This window comes from Strongylocentrotus purpuratus, unplaced genomic scaffold (assembly GCF_000002235.5).
Source record: "Strongylocentrotus purpuratus isolate Spur 01 unplaced genomic scaffold, Spur_5.0 spur5_scaffold_1, whole genome shotgun sequence".
NCBI lineage: Eukaryota > Metazoa > Echinodermata > Echinoidea > Camarodonta > Strongylocentrotidae > Strongylocentrotus > Strongylocentrotus purpuratus.
In genome coordinates this window covers 34,073,001-34,088,101 of record NW_022145594.1, presented here as the reverse complement: position 1 = coordinate 34,088,101, position 15,101 = coordinate 34,073,001, and the positions used below count along the sequence as shown (strand labels likewise).

General features: G+C 36.2%; 1 protein-coding gene across 1 annotated transcript; it reads left to right on the top strand.

The window, feature by feature from the left end:
* Positions 1 to 1,205: 1,205 nt before the first annotated feature.
* On the top strand, positions 1,206 to 13,584 carry LOC115921334. Its single transcript, XM_030978714.1, has 6 exons — positions 1,206 to 1,457; positions 2,226 to 2,393; positions 9,046 to 9,210; positions 9,936 to 10,100; positions 10,826 to 10,990; positions 13,263 to 13,584. The coding sequence occupies exons 1-6, from the start codon at positions 1,371 to 1,373 to the stop codon at positions 13,455 to 13,457; spliced, it is 945 nt and encodes a 314-aa protein (XP_030834574.1). The 5' UTR covers positions 1,206 to 1,370; the 3' UTR covers positions 13,458 to 13,584.
* The last annotated feature ends 1,517 nt before the right edge of the window (positions 13,585 to 15,101 follow it).

Here is a 15,101-nt window from a genome sequence, read left to right as displayed (position 1 = left end):
AAACGAGTATGGTAAAATCGGTCACTTAAAGATGTTTACTTCTTGATCATTTTGAAACTCAAATTGTTTAGGGCTTCAATATTACACCATATCACAGACACTGATAACACGTAGGGCCGTGCATTTAACATTGTTGAAGTTTGAAGTTTATTTATTCCGCATTTTACATAAAAAAACAGTTTAAATTCTTTTCTAATTTTTTTATACAGGCGTATATTATATAAGATTTCACACAAGAATTTTTTTTGGTTTTAAATTAAAGATTTAAAATCAAGTATAATGTACGGAAAATAAGTACAAAATTTCGAAATATGAAGATATAACAGGCAAGGTAAAAACAATGTAAAATGTGGGGAGCCTAAATAAAAAGCATAGCTTGTATGTGAATAGGCTCCCGTACTGAGTAACACAATATAGTAGGTCTGAATTTAAAAGGTGTTATAGGAGGCGAAAACGGGAGTAGTATACCATTAGTATGAGATTCTAAACAATGCCTTCAATATTAAAAGCCATTAACTTGATATATCAAAAAGTCAAGAAAAATGTAATGTTCTGGAGAGATTGTTTTCCTTGCTATTAAAATAATCAAATATGATTAATTTCGAGATCGTTTTAACTGGCTCATAATATTTAGGAAGGCTATCAATCAAAATGTCTTGGTTTCAATTTCCTTAAAGATTACATTTGAATTAACACTACCACTTTAAAACATGATCCTTTTGATCGAGTTTTTCTTCAAACGACAATACCTTAATTTTTTTTTAAATCACTTTGTTAAGATTGTGATTATGAATGCAGATCTGTTATGCACATGCTTGGTGATATATAAGAATGCAATGAAAACTTAATACTAGTAAATGAAACATATGCATGAACAGATGAGCTGCTTAACTAAATCATCCTTGCCATAGAAACTTTACGCATGTTCTTTTTTTCAATAGACGATTGAATCTAAAAATAAAATCTCTTCAGTCACTTTTGTTGAGAATTTGATTATGAATAATTAACAGAAGGCTCTCTACCCAAGAAGAACTGAAAGCACTGCCCCATGCGCGATGCAATGCATCCAACACTGGGTTCAGACAGTCTAAACAAGAGTAAACATTTTTTCAACAGACAAAAACTTTTGAAAAATCCTCTTCAGTCATTTTGTTAAGAATTTGATTACAAGTGCACCTGTGTTATGCACGTGCTTGGCGATAAATATAAGAATGCAATGAGAAATGAGTACTAGTAAATATAACATATGCATGGATTGATGAGCTGCTGAACTATATATACAAACACTGCAGGTCCAGACTCTCGAGCTTGATGATGTCCAGTGTCCCACACCAGCCTCATCATGTCACCTAGCAAAAGCAATTTGTTCTATGCCAAACCTGACTGACCTAACACTTGGTATGGATCTCAATGAGGAGTTCTACTCTACATTGAAAGCAAAGGCATCGTCTATACAGGTATGTGTGTCCTAATGTAAGAAAGAAAGAGCAATAACAATTCTTTTTAGGACAATTACCCCCTGGACAATCACCCCCAAAGAAAACTATCCCCACAGACGACCATCAGGAAAATTGGCCCCCAAAGATAACCACCCCCCCCCCCCCCCCGAGGACAATTGCCCCCGGGTAATTACATTACCCCCATTGACAATTACCCCGTATATAGACAATAACCCCCACCCCTAAAATTTATCCCCTCGATCAATTACCCCCTCCCCCCACCTAAGGACATCCAAGGTCAACCACCCCCAAGGACGACCCCCCCCCCCTTCATTAAAGGGGAAGTCTACCCTGATGTTGGTTTTAATAAAAGCAGAAGTTTTTTTCAGGGAGTATTTTCCCTCCTAAGTAATTTTCGGGGGGGGGGGGGGTAACTGTCCTCTGGGGATAATTGTCCCTCTGGTAATTGGCTGGGGGTGATTGTCCTAGAACCATAACGATTATATAGTGCACATGTATACCGATACATGCTATTTTTGTATTAAGAAAAGAAAAATTAAATGCAAGTCATGAAAAATGTGATGATGGAAAGCAAACTGCTCAGGTTCAGTTAAAATTCCAGTATGTATATCATTTACAGTATTTAGATCAGTCAATATCCAACCGTTCCCAAGTTTCATCAATAGGGAAAATATGTCATGTATTTTTGGACAGCCAATTTTGACCTTAATTTAAAACATGTGCATGTATAGATGAGCTGCTGAACTATATTAACAAACACTGCAGGTCCGGACTTTCAACCTTCGAGATGTCCGGTGTCCCACACCAGCCTCATCACGTCACCTAGTAGACGCACTTTGTTCAATGCCACACTTGACTGACTTGAGACTCTATGAAGGGGATTTACGTGAGGAGTTCTACTCTACATTGAAAGCAAAGGCATGGTCTATGCAGGTACTTGTGTAATAATGTAAATGTCATTATACGGTGCACATGTATATATATGTTATTTGAAATTCTTTATTTTATTGTATCCCCTGGCAGTATGACGGTGGGGTACTTAGGATTCAGCATCGTTACGCCGCGGCCACCGCCACGTCATATTCTTGTGTGCGCTCTAACTGCCACATTTCTGGACTATTTGGTTAAAAAACATGGTTAAGCATGTTTGTACATTAGACCATACGGACTGGCGGCCATTTTGGATTTGACCTCTCAGGGTCATCAGAGGTCGAACCAAACTATAAAATAAACTAACTGAAAGGGATTAAGGTGGGGGACTATGCAGGGGAACCATTCCTAAAGAAATTTGAGAACAGATGACAAATAAATATGGAAAACCTTTTGTAACCATTCAAAACTTGCTATTTTTGAGTCAATTTTGACCTTGACCTTGACCTAAATGCAAAACCCTGAGTTCTGGCGATCTCTAAAGTATTACTAAATGAATTGGCATCCCCAATTTAGTTGGAAATGACACCTTAAACGTTTTTCTGGACTATTTGGTTCAAAAGATACCCACGTTTGTACATAATTAGACCATGCGAACTGGCAGCCATTTTGGATTAGACCTCTCCGGGTCATCAGAGGTCAAATCAAACTGTGAAATATACTACCTGAAAATGATTAAGGTGGGGGACTGTGTAGGGGAACCATTCCTAAAGAAATTTGAGAACATAGGGGAGAACAAATCACAAATAAATGGGAAAACCTTTTGTAACCATTAAAAACTTGCTATTTTGGGGTCAATTTCGACCTTGACCTTGACCTAAATGCAAAACCTGGAGTACTGGCGATCTCAAAAGTATTACCAAATGAATTGGCATCCCCAATTTAGTTGGAAATGAACAGTTTCCATAAATTAAAAAAAAAAAAGAAAATGCAATAAATTTTCAATCATTTATTGCATTTTACCTCGGTCCCCAACATAAAAAATCCTCTGGACGGCCATGCATTATGGCTCAAGGCATGGGCACACATAGGATTTGTTTATGTTTGGAACCGGGGTAAAATGCAATAAATTATTGAAAATTTATTGATTTTTTTTTTTTTTTTTTCATTTATGGAAACTGCCCACTACCCTAGCCCCCGCTGCGTACAGGCATGGTTCAATGACAAAGCAACAGCCTCGTAACTGTGAGGCCCCAGGATCAAAACCATGTCGATGTGCTATATTAGTGCCCTTTTGTAGGGCATTAATCCTCATTGCTGTCATTTATGACTTAAGGGCGTAGGTCCCCTAGTTCATAAGCATAGTAGCATACACATGCTTTAGCACTCACGCAAAACACACAATGGCAAATTATTATTCAATAAAATCTGAGAATGTATACTATTATCTAGATCTATTATTTTTAAATTATTTTTTTAATAATTCCATAAATTGGAGTAAAACAAAAATATTCCAACGATATGAGCGACAGTGTAGTATAGTCTAGTGGAGGTTACTTGTTCTGACGTATATAGGCCAATTGTATCCGGCGAGGGGATGCAATGCTTTGCGTTGACTTGTTGAAAATATATGTATCACTATAGGAAGATGATCTAATTAGATTTTGGGTTAGTAGGTCAAAAGTCAGGTCACAGAGGTCAACTCCTGAATTTCCAGCTACCGTATTTGCCGGCGTAAAGGTCGCAGTATTTTCGGAAGAGAAAATATCAAATAATCTGGGTGCGGCCTATGCGCAACAACTAAAATTTCAGGGGTCAAAACAGCACGTCCATTCGTACATATGGGACTACAATGACTATACAATGGTACGGGACATTTCTAGAATAACTCCACACATCTTACCGACAATTTTTTGTTGCATTGTTGACATGAAGACAAAAATAAACTTCATAACTTATTTTTCTAACAAAATCTACCGGTAGATCTAGATCTAAGTTTGTGTCATTACATCGCTAAAAAGTAAAGCTAAAGTAGAGCTAGCTGCGGCGCAACACATCTGCGCATCCAGCCGAAGTTGCAATTTCGTATTACACCGCACATCGTGGTAGGGGTATATATAGGATACCAAAACTGCCTGCGATACAGTACTAACTTAAAAATCGATGAAAATTAGCTAAATCATGATCATTTTTTAGGTAAACTTCCTGCAGATTTATAAGAATATTGAAGAATTTGGTATGAGTTTGTAGAAAAACTAGTGTTCTACGAGAAAATTATGATTATTTTGTTTGGTCTGTTTTTTTTTCCTCTACGAAATATCAAAGTTGGGGGTGCAGCCTATGTTGCACTGTGGCCTTATCGCCGGCAAATCTGTATGAGCTTCCCTATTGTGATATCTCTATAACCACTAGATATGATGCTTAACTTGGTGATAGTATGTATCATCATAGGAAGATTTTCTGATCAGGTTGTACATTTATAAAGCACCTTTTCATTAGATACAAAGCTCACAAACAAGAAATACAAACAAACAAAACGAGAGAACATTTATTACTAACGGGAATATTACAATAAATTAGAAAATATGTGTTTTCAGACACTTCTTGAAAACTGTAAGAGTATGGCAATTCTTAAGTACAGGGGGTATTAAAGGAGTTCCAGGTTTTTTGGGGGATAACAGAAAGAGCCCTATATCGCCTATCTGTTCGAGGGTCAGTAAGTGCATGTTTTGCTACTGGCTGATCGTGTATGATACATGGATATCTGCAAATGGAGTAGATCCCCCAGGAATGCTGGGGCCTGATCATTGAGACACTTGTAACTTTGTAAGTGAGAGTTGGGGTCTTAATGTATGATACGATTATCAACGCGAAGCCAGTGAATATCAGTGATGAGAGGGGAGACATGGACAAATTTTGGTTAAACATGAATGAGCCGTACTGCTCTTTTTTGGAGGAGTTGAAGGGAGTTAAGATCTTAAAGCGAATACCATGGTGTAGTGAATTACAAAAATCCAGAAGGTCAAATGTCACAGACGTCAATTTCTTAAATTACAGTTTCTAGCCTTGCTATTGCAATATCTGAAGAACCACTACAGATATATTGGGTTAAAACTTTGGTGATAGTATCTATCGTCATTGGAAGACAATCTGAATAGATCTTTGGTAAGGAGGTCAAAGGTCACAGAGGTCATTTTCTGAAATTACAAGTTTTATGCTTGTTATTGCGATATCTTAAAGCCCCACTGTCCTACTTGTAGCTACTTGCTCCCTCTATATAGAAAACTTCCCCAATCGGTGCCTGTTGGTCCCCCATGATCCTCTATTTCTTATGTTATTTAAGAGCTGAGTTGATGAGATAGCCACCTGTCAGTGACCTTGCTGTGTGATCTAATCCCTCCTAGCCACACTAGTGTTGATAAGCTTTAAGAGCCATTAGAGGTATAGAGTGGTGAAGTGTGACGTCATTAAAAAAATTATTTAAAAAAATCAATTTTTAGAATTTCTCAAATTTGTCTTCATTTTCCAAAACAGCATCAAAAATAATGTACGATTGTTGAAAACCAATTGAATATATTCAGTATTGGCCGAGATATGACCATCTAAATAAATAGATGTCCTATGGGAACTCGGTGTTATAGTGCTCTGGTTCATTAGGACCCAAGAAGATCTAGAAGCGCTGACCCCCTGCGCGATGCAATGCATCCAACACTGGATTTGGACAATCTACACAAGAGTGAACATTGTGGTGTAGTGACTCGAGAAGAAGAAGACCACTTAAATGATTCTTTTGATGAAATTTTTTTTTTTTGACAGACAAAAACTTAATTTTGAAAATTCCTCTTCAATCATTCTGTATAGGATTTGTACTTTTCATTCAGTATGTATATGATCTACATTATTTTGATCAATAATCCCAAGTATTTCCAATTTTGAATGAAGGGGGAAATCTGAAACCCGGAAGTGCATGTACAGTCGGGCCTCTATCCGTGACGTCACGAACGGGACCCATGGGCTAAGTGAGAGTGAATGCAGTGATATCCCTACGTAAATGCTATCCTGGCAGAACTTAGTTTTTTTTTTGTTAATGAGTATATTTGATGGATTTTTTGTTTCCATTTGAATGAAGAATAACGAAGCAACATTTTCCAGTCGCTGATTTCTGTTTATATCCTCATATTCACCTATTTGGTAGAGATTTAAGACGAGTTTACTGCTTGGGAAACAAGGTTAAATCATGCACGTATGAATAGGCGGATGCATTATCTTGTCATTAGATAAGGTACAGGAGCAGTTTTGTAAAACGAATAGGCCTACAACTATGATAGTACTTATCATAGATGTGTGTGACTGCCTCAAAAAAGGATACAGTACCAGTTAAACATTTTATGTTGTAAAATATCAAACTTGACCGAGATCATGCAAGCGCGCTTCCTCTATAATATTTTGACAACGTCTAGTGTTCAACCAATGTTCCATCCGCGAGTGATCTTCACGAACATCCGTGAAGCAAGCAGAATCGGGAGGTAAGACCAGACCAGACCGTTGCTCTAGGCGCTGCTTGCTGCTTACGTGCGCTGATTATATGTTTATCGGCAATTGCAAGATAACGAAAGCGACGTTACCAGCTAAGAAAAACAACTAACAAAAACTTGTTCCTGACTACCGGTGTCAGAATTGGTAGATGAAGGATCTTCAGGGCCAAGGAAGGCGAAAGACATGGGAAAAAGGAAGAAGAAACCATCGGGAGATCGCTGTATGGTAATGAACTGTGCATGGGTGCACTAACCAGACAGCTACTGTTCACTCCGTGCATATGCCTGGGCCGATTTCAACACCAAAACAAAAAAAATACATGGTGAAAATATCGACTAATAGCACATCGTTGGCATGTATATGTCATAATTTTTAAAAGGGGAATTGATATTAATACTATGAAATATTAGGGGAAGGTAAAGAATTGTACATAGAATTATGATTTATTAGGATTTTCAGCCTTTGAAACAAAATAAGCAGAAAATCGTATCTCTCTGCACATGCTTTCTATGGAACATCCGGGTACGTGAATAAACTCTTTCCCAGACATGATGTCATATATAGTAGACCAGTGCAGTGACTGATTTGCTGTGCAAAGAGAGGCGGATATTTTCGACATTTCAATTAAGGATTTCGAGTAGCCAGAATTTTTTTGTGATATACTATGTAATTGAAAAACTTATAAATAACATATGCTTGCCGTAGGTACCAAATTAAGGGACATTTATTTGCTTAGAATATCAGCTTTAAGGGTTCTTGTGCACATGAAACCATATTCATGAATACCTTCAATACATTAAATACATATGAAAATTCGAGGTATTATTTATTTCAGTGGTGTTAGGAGTAGGACTAATAAATGTAAACTGCTTTTAAGTCTTTTGAAGAATACTTATAGGATATTGGGGGAAAAATAATAACGTATTCACCCTTCTGATAGAACTGGAGTGTAAGACGAGGACTGAATTTAAAAAAAAACTGTAGAATTTTCTTTGTTAAGAATAGAGCGCTTTCACAAACACGATGGAAGCAAAGACGACAGGATTCGTACAGGATTCACTCAACCAAGTTTGTACTATGCTTCCCTCTTCTTTTGTAACGTGTATATCAAGCGCTTTCGCAAATATGACGGAAGGCAAAAACAAGGGTAACTGAGAGAAAAAATCAATCTGCGCATGTGCCAACCAGAATTTTCACCGTCTTGTTGATTTTCACCGTCTTGTTGATTTTCACAACTTTTCGGCCATAAAAGCGTTCATTCCCTAAACACGATGAAAGAGCTGTATCGCCATGCAATAGGTCTATTATCGTAATTGCATAAGTCTTTGTGAAGTGCCTCAATACAAATTATTTCATTCACCTGATAAAAATAATTGTATTTCAATAGACAGAATCCGAAGTGCATACATTAGTTGATCTCGGTTGAGAAGATTCTCCCGTTGTCTTCGATGTTTGCGACAGCGCTCTACTGTGGATATGCATACAGCTGTGCTACGAATATAGTTAGTGATGAATATAAGAATGCATTGAGAAATAAGTACAAGTAAATATATCATGCACTTACAGATTTTTAATAGAAACGCCAAACATTCTTTTACACTCATTTAATTTACGTTTCAAGTGTTTCTTAAGTTTAATAATACCCATTCTAATTATTTTATACAACCCAAGTATACTTTATTGATCACTTGCCAGTCTACTTCTTATGATTGAGAATTTATAGCTATTTAATCACTTGTGAATTTGTATTGATTTTTCATGTTTTGATCCTTTTGATTATACCTTTATTTGTATATGTAATAGAAAACTCATACTTCTAGACTCCTTTAATTAACTTAATGAAAAATATTCATATATTATTAATTTTTACCATCAGATACCACTCAAGTTACTTTACACAAGGCTTTACATTTTGATGGAAAGTGGACAATATTTAAATGTTAATTCCAAAATTATTATTGTTTGTAAGCAATATGTTTATAATCTTATCATTATACATGTATGGTTCCTTTCATTTGCATTTACATTTATTTCCAGAATATTGTGTATGATTCTTTCTAATTTGAATGATGTTTTTAATGTTTTGAATTTTGTAAATTCATTTGTAATTTAGCCTTTGAATAAAATACCTTGAATTGAATTGAAATATATCCGTGTAACTTTAATTACAACAATGCAGGTCCAAACTCTCAAGCTTCACGTTGTTTGGTGTCCCACACGAGCCTCATTACATGACTTAGCAGAAGCACTTTGTTCTATGCCAAACCTGACTGACCTGATTCTTAGAATGGATTTCAATGAGGAGTTCTGCTCTGCATTGAAAGCAAATGCATCATCCATACAGGTATGTGTTTCCTAATGTTTACGTCATGGAGAGGATCATTGAAAGAAAAAAAGATCAGTAGTGATGAGATGGTGCACATGAATATATGTTTTTTCTTCTTCAAAATACCCTTTTTTATAGGTCATTCACTTTATATATCAGAAAAGTCATGAAAAAAAGGGAATACAAACAGACTGCACCTTTGCTAAATCTTTTGAGATTAGTCTGAGTATAGGATTAACGTTATTTTGATTGATAATCAATATCTTAATATGTCCAAGGATGGTTGATAGGGGGGGGGGGGGATTGTGTTTTTTTAACATCAAATTTGATAAAGACTCGCATTATCCACAACTGTACCATAGCCTCAAACCTCCTGACTTAGGGTTCTTGTTCACATAAAACCAGAAGTATGATTACCTTCAATACATTGATAGCAAATGCAGATTTCTGTGTATTATTTGTTTCAGTGGTGTTAGGAGTAGGACTTATTAATATAAATTGGTTTCAAGTTTATAGAAGAATACTTTTACTTCTACTTCAACTGCAGTTTTGGACAAGAATTGAATTTTAAAAAAAGAAACTCTATTAAACTTGTTTTTTTGAGAATGTGACTATGCACACAGCTGTGTTATGAGTATAGTTGGTGATGAATATAAGAATGCATTGAGAAATTAATACTAGTGAATAAAACATAATTACTCATGTATAGATGAGCTGCTGAACTATTTTCACAAACAATGCAGGTTCAGACTCTCAAGTTTGAGGACGTCCAGTGTCCCACACCAGCCTCATCACATCATCTAGCAGAAGCACTTTGTTCTATGCCAAACCTGACTGACCTGATTCTTAGAATGGATTTCAATGAGGAGTTCTGCTCTGCATTGAAAGCAAATGCATCATCCATACAGGTATGTGTTTCCTAATGTTTACGTCATGGAGAGGATCATTGAAAGAAAAAAAGATCAGTAGTGATGAGATGGTGCACATGAATATATGTTTTTTCTTCTTCAAAATACCCTTTTTTATAGGTCATTCACTTTATATATCAGAAAAGTCATGAAAAAAAGGGAATACAAACAGACTGCACCTTTGCTAAATCTTTTGAGATTAGTCTGAGTATAGGATTAACATTATTTTGATTGATAATCAATATCTTAATATGTCCAAGGATGGTTGATAGGGGGGGGGGGGGATTGTGTTTTTTTAACATCAAATTTGATAAAGACTCGCATTATCCACAACTGTACCATAGCCTCAAACCTCCTGACTTAGGGTTCTTGTTCACATAAAACCAGAAGTATGATTACCTTCAATACATTGATAGCAAATGCAGATTTCTGTGTATTATTTGTTTCAGTGGTGTTAGGAGTAGGACTTATTAATATAAATTGGTTTCAAGTTTATAGAAGAATACTTTTACTTCTACTTCAACTGCAGTTTTGGACAAGAATTGAATTTAAAAAAAAGAAACTCTATTAAACTTGTTTTGTTGAGAATGTGACTATGCACACAGCTGTGTTATGAGTATAGTTGGTGATGAATATAAGAATGCATTGAGAAATTAATACTAGTGAATAAAACATAATTACTCATGTATAGATGAGCTGCTGAACTATTTTCACAAACAATGCAGGTTCAGACTCTCAAGTTTGAGGACGTCCAGTGTCCCACACCAGACTCATCACATCATCTAGCAGAAGCACTTTGTTCTATGCCAAACCTGACTGACCTGATTCTTAGAATGGATTTCAATGAGGAGTTCTGCTCTGCATTGAAAGCAAATGCATCATCCATACAGGTATGTGTTTCCTAATGTTTACGTCATGGAGAGGATCATTGAAAGAAAAAAAGATCAGTAGTGATGAGATGGTGCACATGAATATATGTTTTTTCTTCTTCAAAATACCCTTTTTTATAGGTCATTCACTTTATATATCAGAAAAGTCATGAAAAAAAGGGAATACAAACAGACTGCACCTTTGCTAAATCTTTTGAGATTAGTCTGAGTATAGGATTAACATTATTTTGATTGATAATCAATATCTTAATATGTCCAAGGATGGTTGATAGGGGGGGGGGGATTGTGTTTTTTTAACATCAAATTTGATAAAGACTCGCATTATCCACAACTGTACCATAGCCTCAAACCTCCTGACTTAGGGTTCTTGTTCACATAAAACCAGAAGTATGATTACCTTCAATACATTGATAGCAAATGCAGATTTCTGTGTATTATTTGTTTCAGTGGTGTTAGGAGTAGGACTTATTAATATAAATTGGTTTCAAGTTTATAGAAGAATACTTTTACTTCTACTTCAACTGCAGTTTTGGACAAGAATTGAATTAAAAAAAAAGAAACTCTATTAAACTTGTTTTGTTGAGAATGTGACTATGCACACAGCTGTGTTATGAGTATAGTTGGTGATGAATATAAGAATGCATTGAGAAATTAATACTAGTGAATAAAACATAATTACTCATGTATAGATGAGCTGCTGAACTATTTTCACAAACAATGCAGGTTCAGACTCTCACGTTTGAGGACGTCCAGTGTCCCACACCAGCCTCAGCTTTCTATTCAATCCAATACTTGTCCATGTATTCCGAGTTGTTTCAATTTGTACAGAAGCCATCGATGTAGAACTGAGCCGAAAGCCTTTTGGAAATTGAGATACATAATGTATACTCCTTCCTTCTCATCAAAAACCTTGGACCAGTCATAAAGACACTCCAGAAGTTGAGTGGTGCACGAACATCCTTGTTGAAAACCATGCTGAAGGCATGAAATTATAGTATTGATTGAGGCATGTTCAGTTAACTTGTCACAAATAATCTCCAAGATCTTCACTATTTGACTTGTAAGAGAGACTGGTCTATAATTGTTCGGCACTAGTCGAGCTCCTTTCTTGAAAATTGGTGTGATGTTTGCATCCTTCCAATCTTGAGGGATTTGACCGGTCTGTAATGATTCCTTAAATAACATAGAGGCTTGTCAAAATCAAGAACGTTCTTTAAGACATTGACATGTATCCTGTTGGGACCACAAGATTTGTTTAAGTGGAGTTTGTACAATTTTTCATGAACAGTATTCACAGAGAATTCAATGTCATAGATAGGATTTGTGTCAGAGGTTTTCGGAATCTGAACAGAAGGGAGCTGCAGATCAACTGCTTCAGTCTTTAATACACTCATAAAAAAGTTGTATAGAATTTCTGCCTTATTCTGATCATCTGTTATCTTACTACCATCATGCTCCAAACCTCAACACTTGCTGATGATTGTGAAAAATGTCTCACATAATTATAGAATTTCTTTGGTTCTGACTTGATCTGGTCAATCAAAAAGGTCTTATTATCCACTTGCACTTCACGCACTACTTCAACAGTATGAGACTATAGATCGTCATATTGTTCCTGGTGAGCATGAAGACTAGTTTTTCTAGCTATCACAGCTGCTGCCCTCTTCGCTTTCTTGGTTTGTTTCACCGACCTGTAACTAGTGCTGTAAGTCAGGCACCATGTTTGGGTTCGGTAGAGTTAAACAATTTTTTACACGAACTTGGATCGGTTCGGGGTTCGGTAATATAATAGCAAGCAGCGTTATAGCTTCGGTGGTCGGCACTGGGCAGGCAGGCTGACCAGCACGGAGGGCTTCTGCCTACCACTCTTGATGAAAAACACTGCTCCTGACAGGCACGAATTTCACATAAAACACTGCTTTAAACGTAACTATTTGTGAATAAAAGTAGTACTTACATTCATATTTCCATCTTTAATCATGTTTTATTTGCAACTTTACAAGAATCATTTTTTCAATTTGACAATAAATGATATTCTTTCAAGATTTGCCTAGACGATTGATGTCTAATGTTACAATTCATGTCAGCTGCCATATTGCATTTACTGATGTATACGTATACGTATACAGAGATAGCAGCCCAGGCTCATTCGATTTCTGTTCTTTTAAATGTTTATTTTTAATTGGGTAAATAAAAAAGTTTCTAACTTTCCTGAATAAATGAATTAAAATACTATAATATATATTTATTTCATTATTAACAAACAATGCAGGTCCAGACTCTCAAGCTTGAAGATATCCAGTGTCCCACACCAGCCTCATCACATCATCTAGCAGAAGCACTTTGTTCTATGCCAAACTTGACTGACCTGTCACTTGGTATGGATCTCAATGAGGAGTTCTACTCTACATTGAAAGCAAATGCATCATCCATACAGGTATGTGTTTCCTCATGTTACAGTTATTGAGAGGGTCATTGAAAGAAAGAAAGAGTAGTAACACTTATATGGTGAAGATGTATATATGTTTTAGGTTTTCAAATTACACTTTTATTTAGGCCATTCACTTGATATATCAGAATGGTCATGAAACGTGGGATGAAAGCAAACTAGACATGTTTTGAATAAGTTAAAATTTCATTTTTTTTTTATAAGATTTACATTATTTTGATCAATAATCAATATCCAAGCATTTCCAATTTTGATTGATGGGAAAAATATGTCATGTATTTTTTTTAAATCCAATTTTGATAGAGGATCGAATTTACCTAATCTGTACTATAGACACAACAGGGCTCTCACTTAACTTTTTTTTTCTGGGGCTACTTTTTCATTAATTCATAGAAGGATAGTTTGTTGAGATTTTTATGCCTCCGCCACCGAAGGTGGTGCCGGAGGCATCATGTTTTCGGGTTGTCCGTACGTCCGTCCGTCCGTCCGTCCGTCCGTCCGTCCGTACGTCCGTCCGTCCGTCCGTACGTCCGTCCGTACGTCCGTCCCGTTTGACCGTTATCACAATATCTCAAGAACCATTTAAGATTTAAACTTAAGACTCGGGAATAGTATTTATCACCATAGGAAGACGATCTGATTAGATTTTGGAGTACGTAGGTCAAAGGTCACAGGTCACAGAGGTCAACTTATGAAATTCCTTGTATTGAGTTTGTTAGCGCGATATCTCAAGAACCATTTGAGATTTAAACTTCAAACTTAAGGATAGTATGTATCACCATAGGAAGACGATCTGATTAGATTTTGGAGCACGTATGTCAAAGGTCAAGGGTCACAGAGGTCAACTTATGAAATTCCATATATTGAGATTGTTATCATGATATCTCAAGAACCACTGGAGATTTAAACTTCAAACTTAGTGATAGTGTGTATCACTATAGGAAAACAATCTGATTAGATTTTGGAGCACGTATGTCAAAGGTCAAGGGTCACAGAGGTCAACTTATGAAATTCCATACATTAAGATAGTTATCATGATATCTCAAGAACCACTGGAGATTTAAACTTCAAACTTAGTGATAGTGTGTATCACTATAGGAAAACAATCTGATTAGATTTTGGAGCATGTAGGTCAAAGGTCAAGGGTCACAGAGGTCAACTTATGAAATTCCATACATTGAGATTGTTATCATGATATCTCAAGAACCACTGGAGATGTAAAAACTTCAAACTTAATGATAGTGTGTATCACCATAGGAAGACAATCTGATTAGATTTTGGAGCACGTAGGTCAAAGGTCAAAGACCACAGCGCACATTATGAATGCAAAAACAGCTTGTGATCGCGTTATCTCAAGAACCGATTGATGGATTCATGCCAAAATTAGGTCATGTTTGTTACTTGCAGAGCCAATGAACTGAGTAGATTCTTGGTTCATAAGGTCAAAGGTCAAAGGTCATGAGCCCATTATGTATGCAAAAATAGCTTGTGAACGCATTCTCATTAGAACTGACAGATGGATTACTATTTAACTCAGAACATCTTGCAGAGCCAATGAACTGAGTAGATTTTATGGTCATGAGGTCAAAGATCAAAGGGTCATATATGTATATGAGAAATTGCTTGTAATCACAATATTCTGAGAACCTGTCAATGGATTAC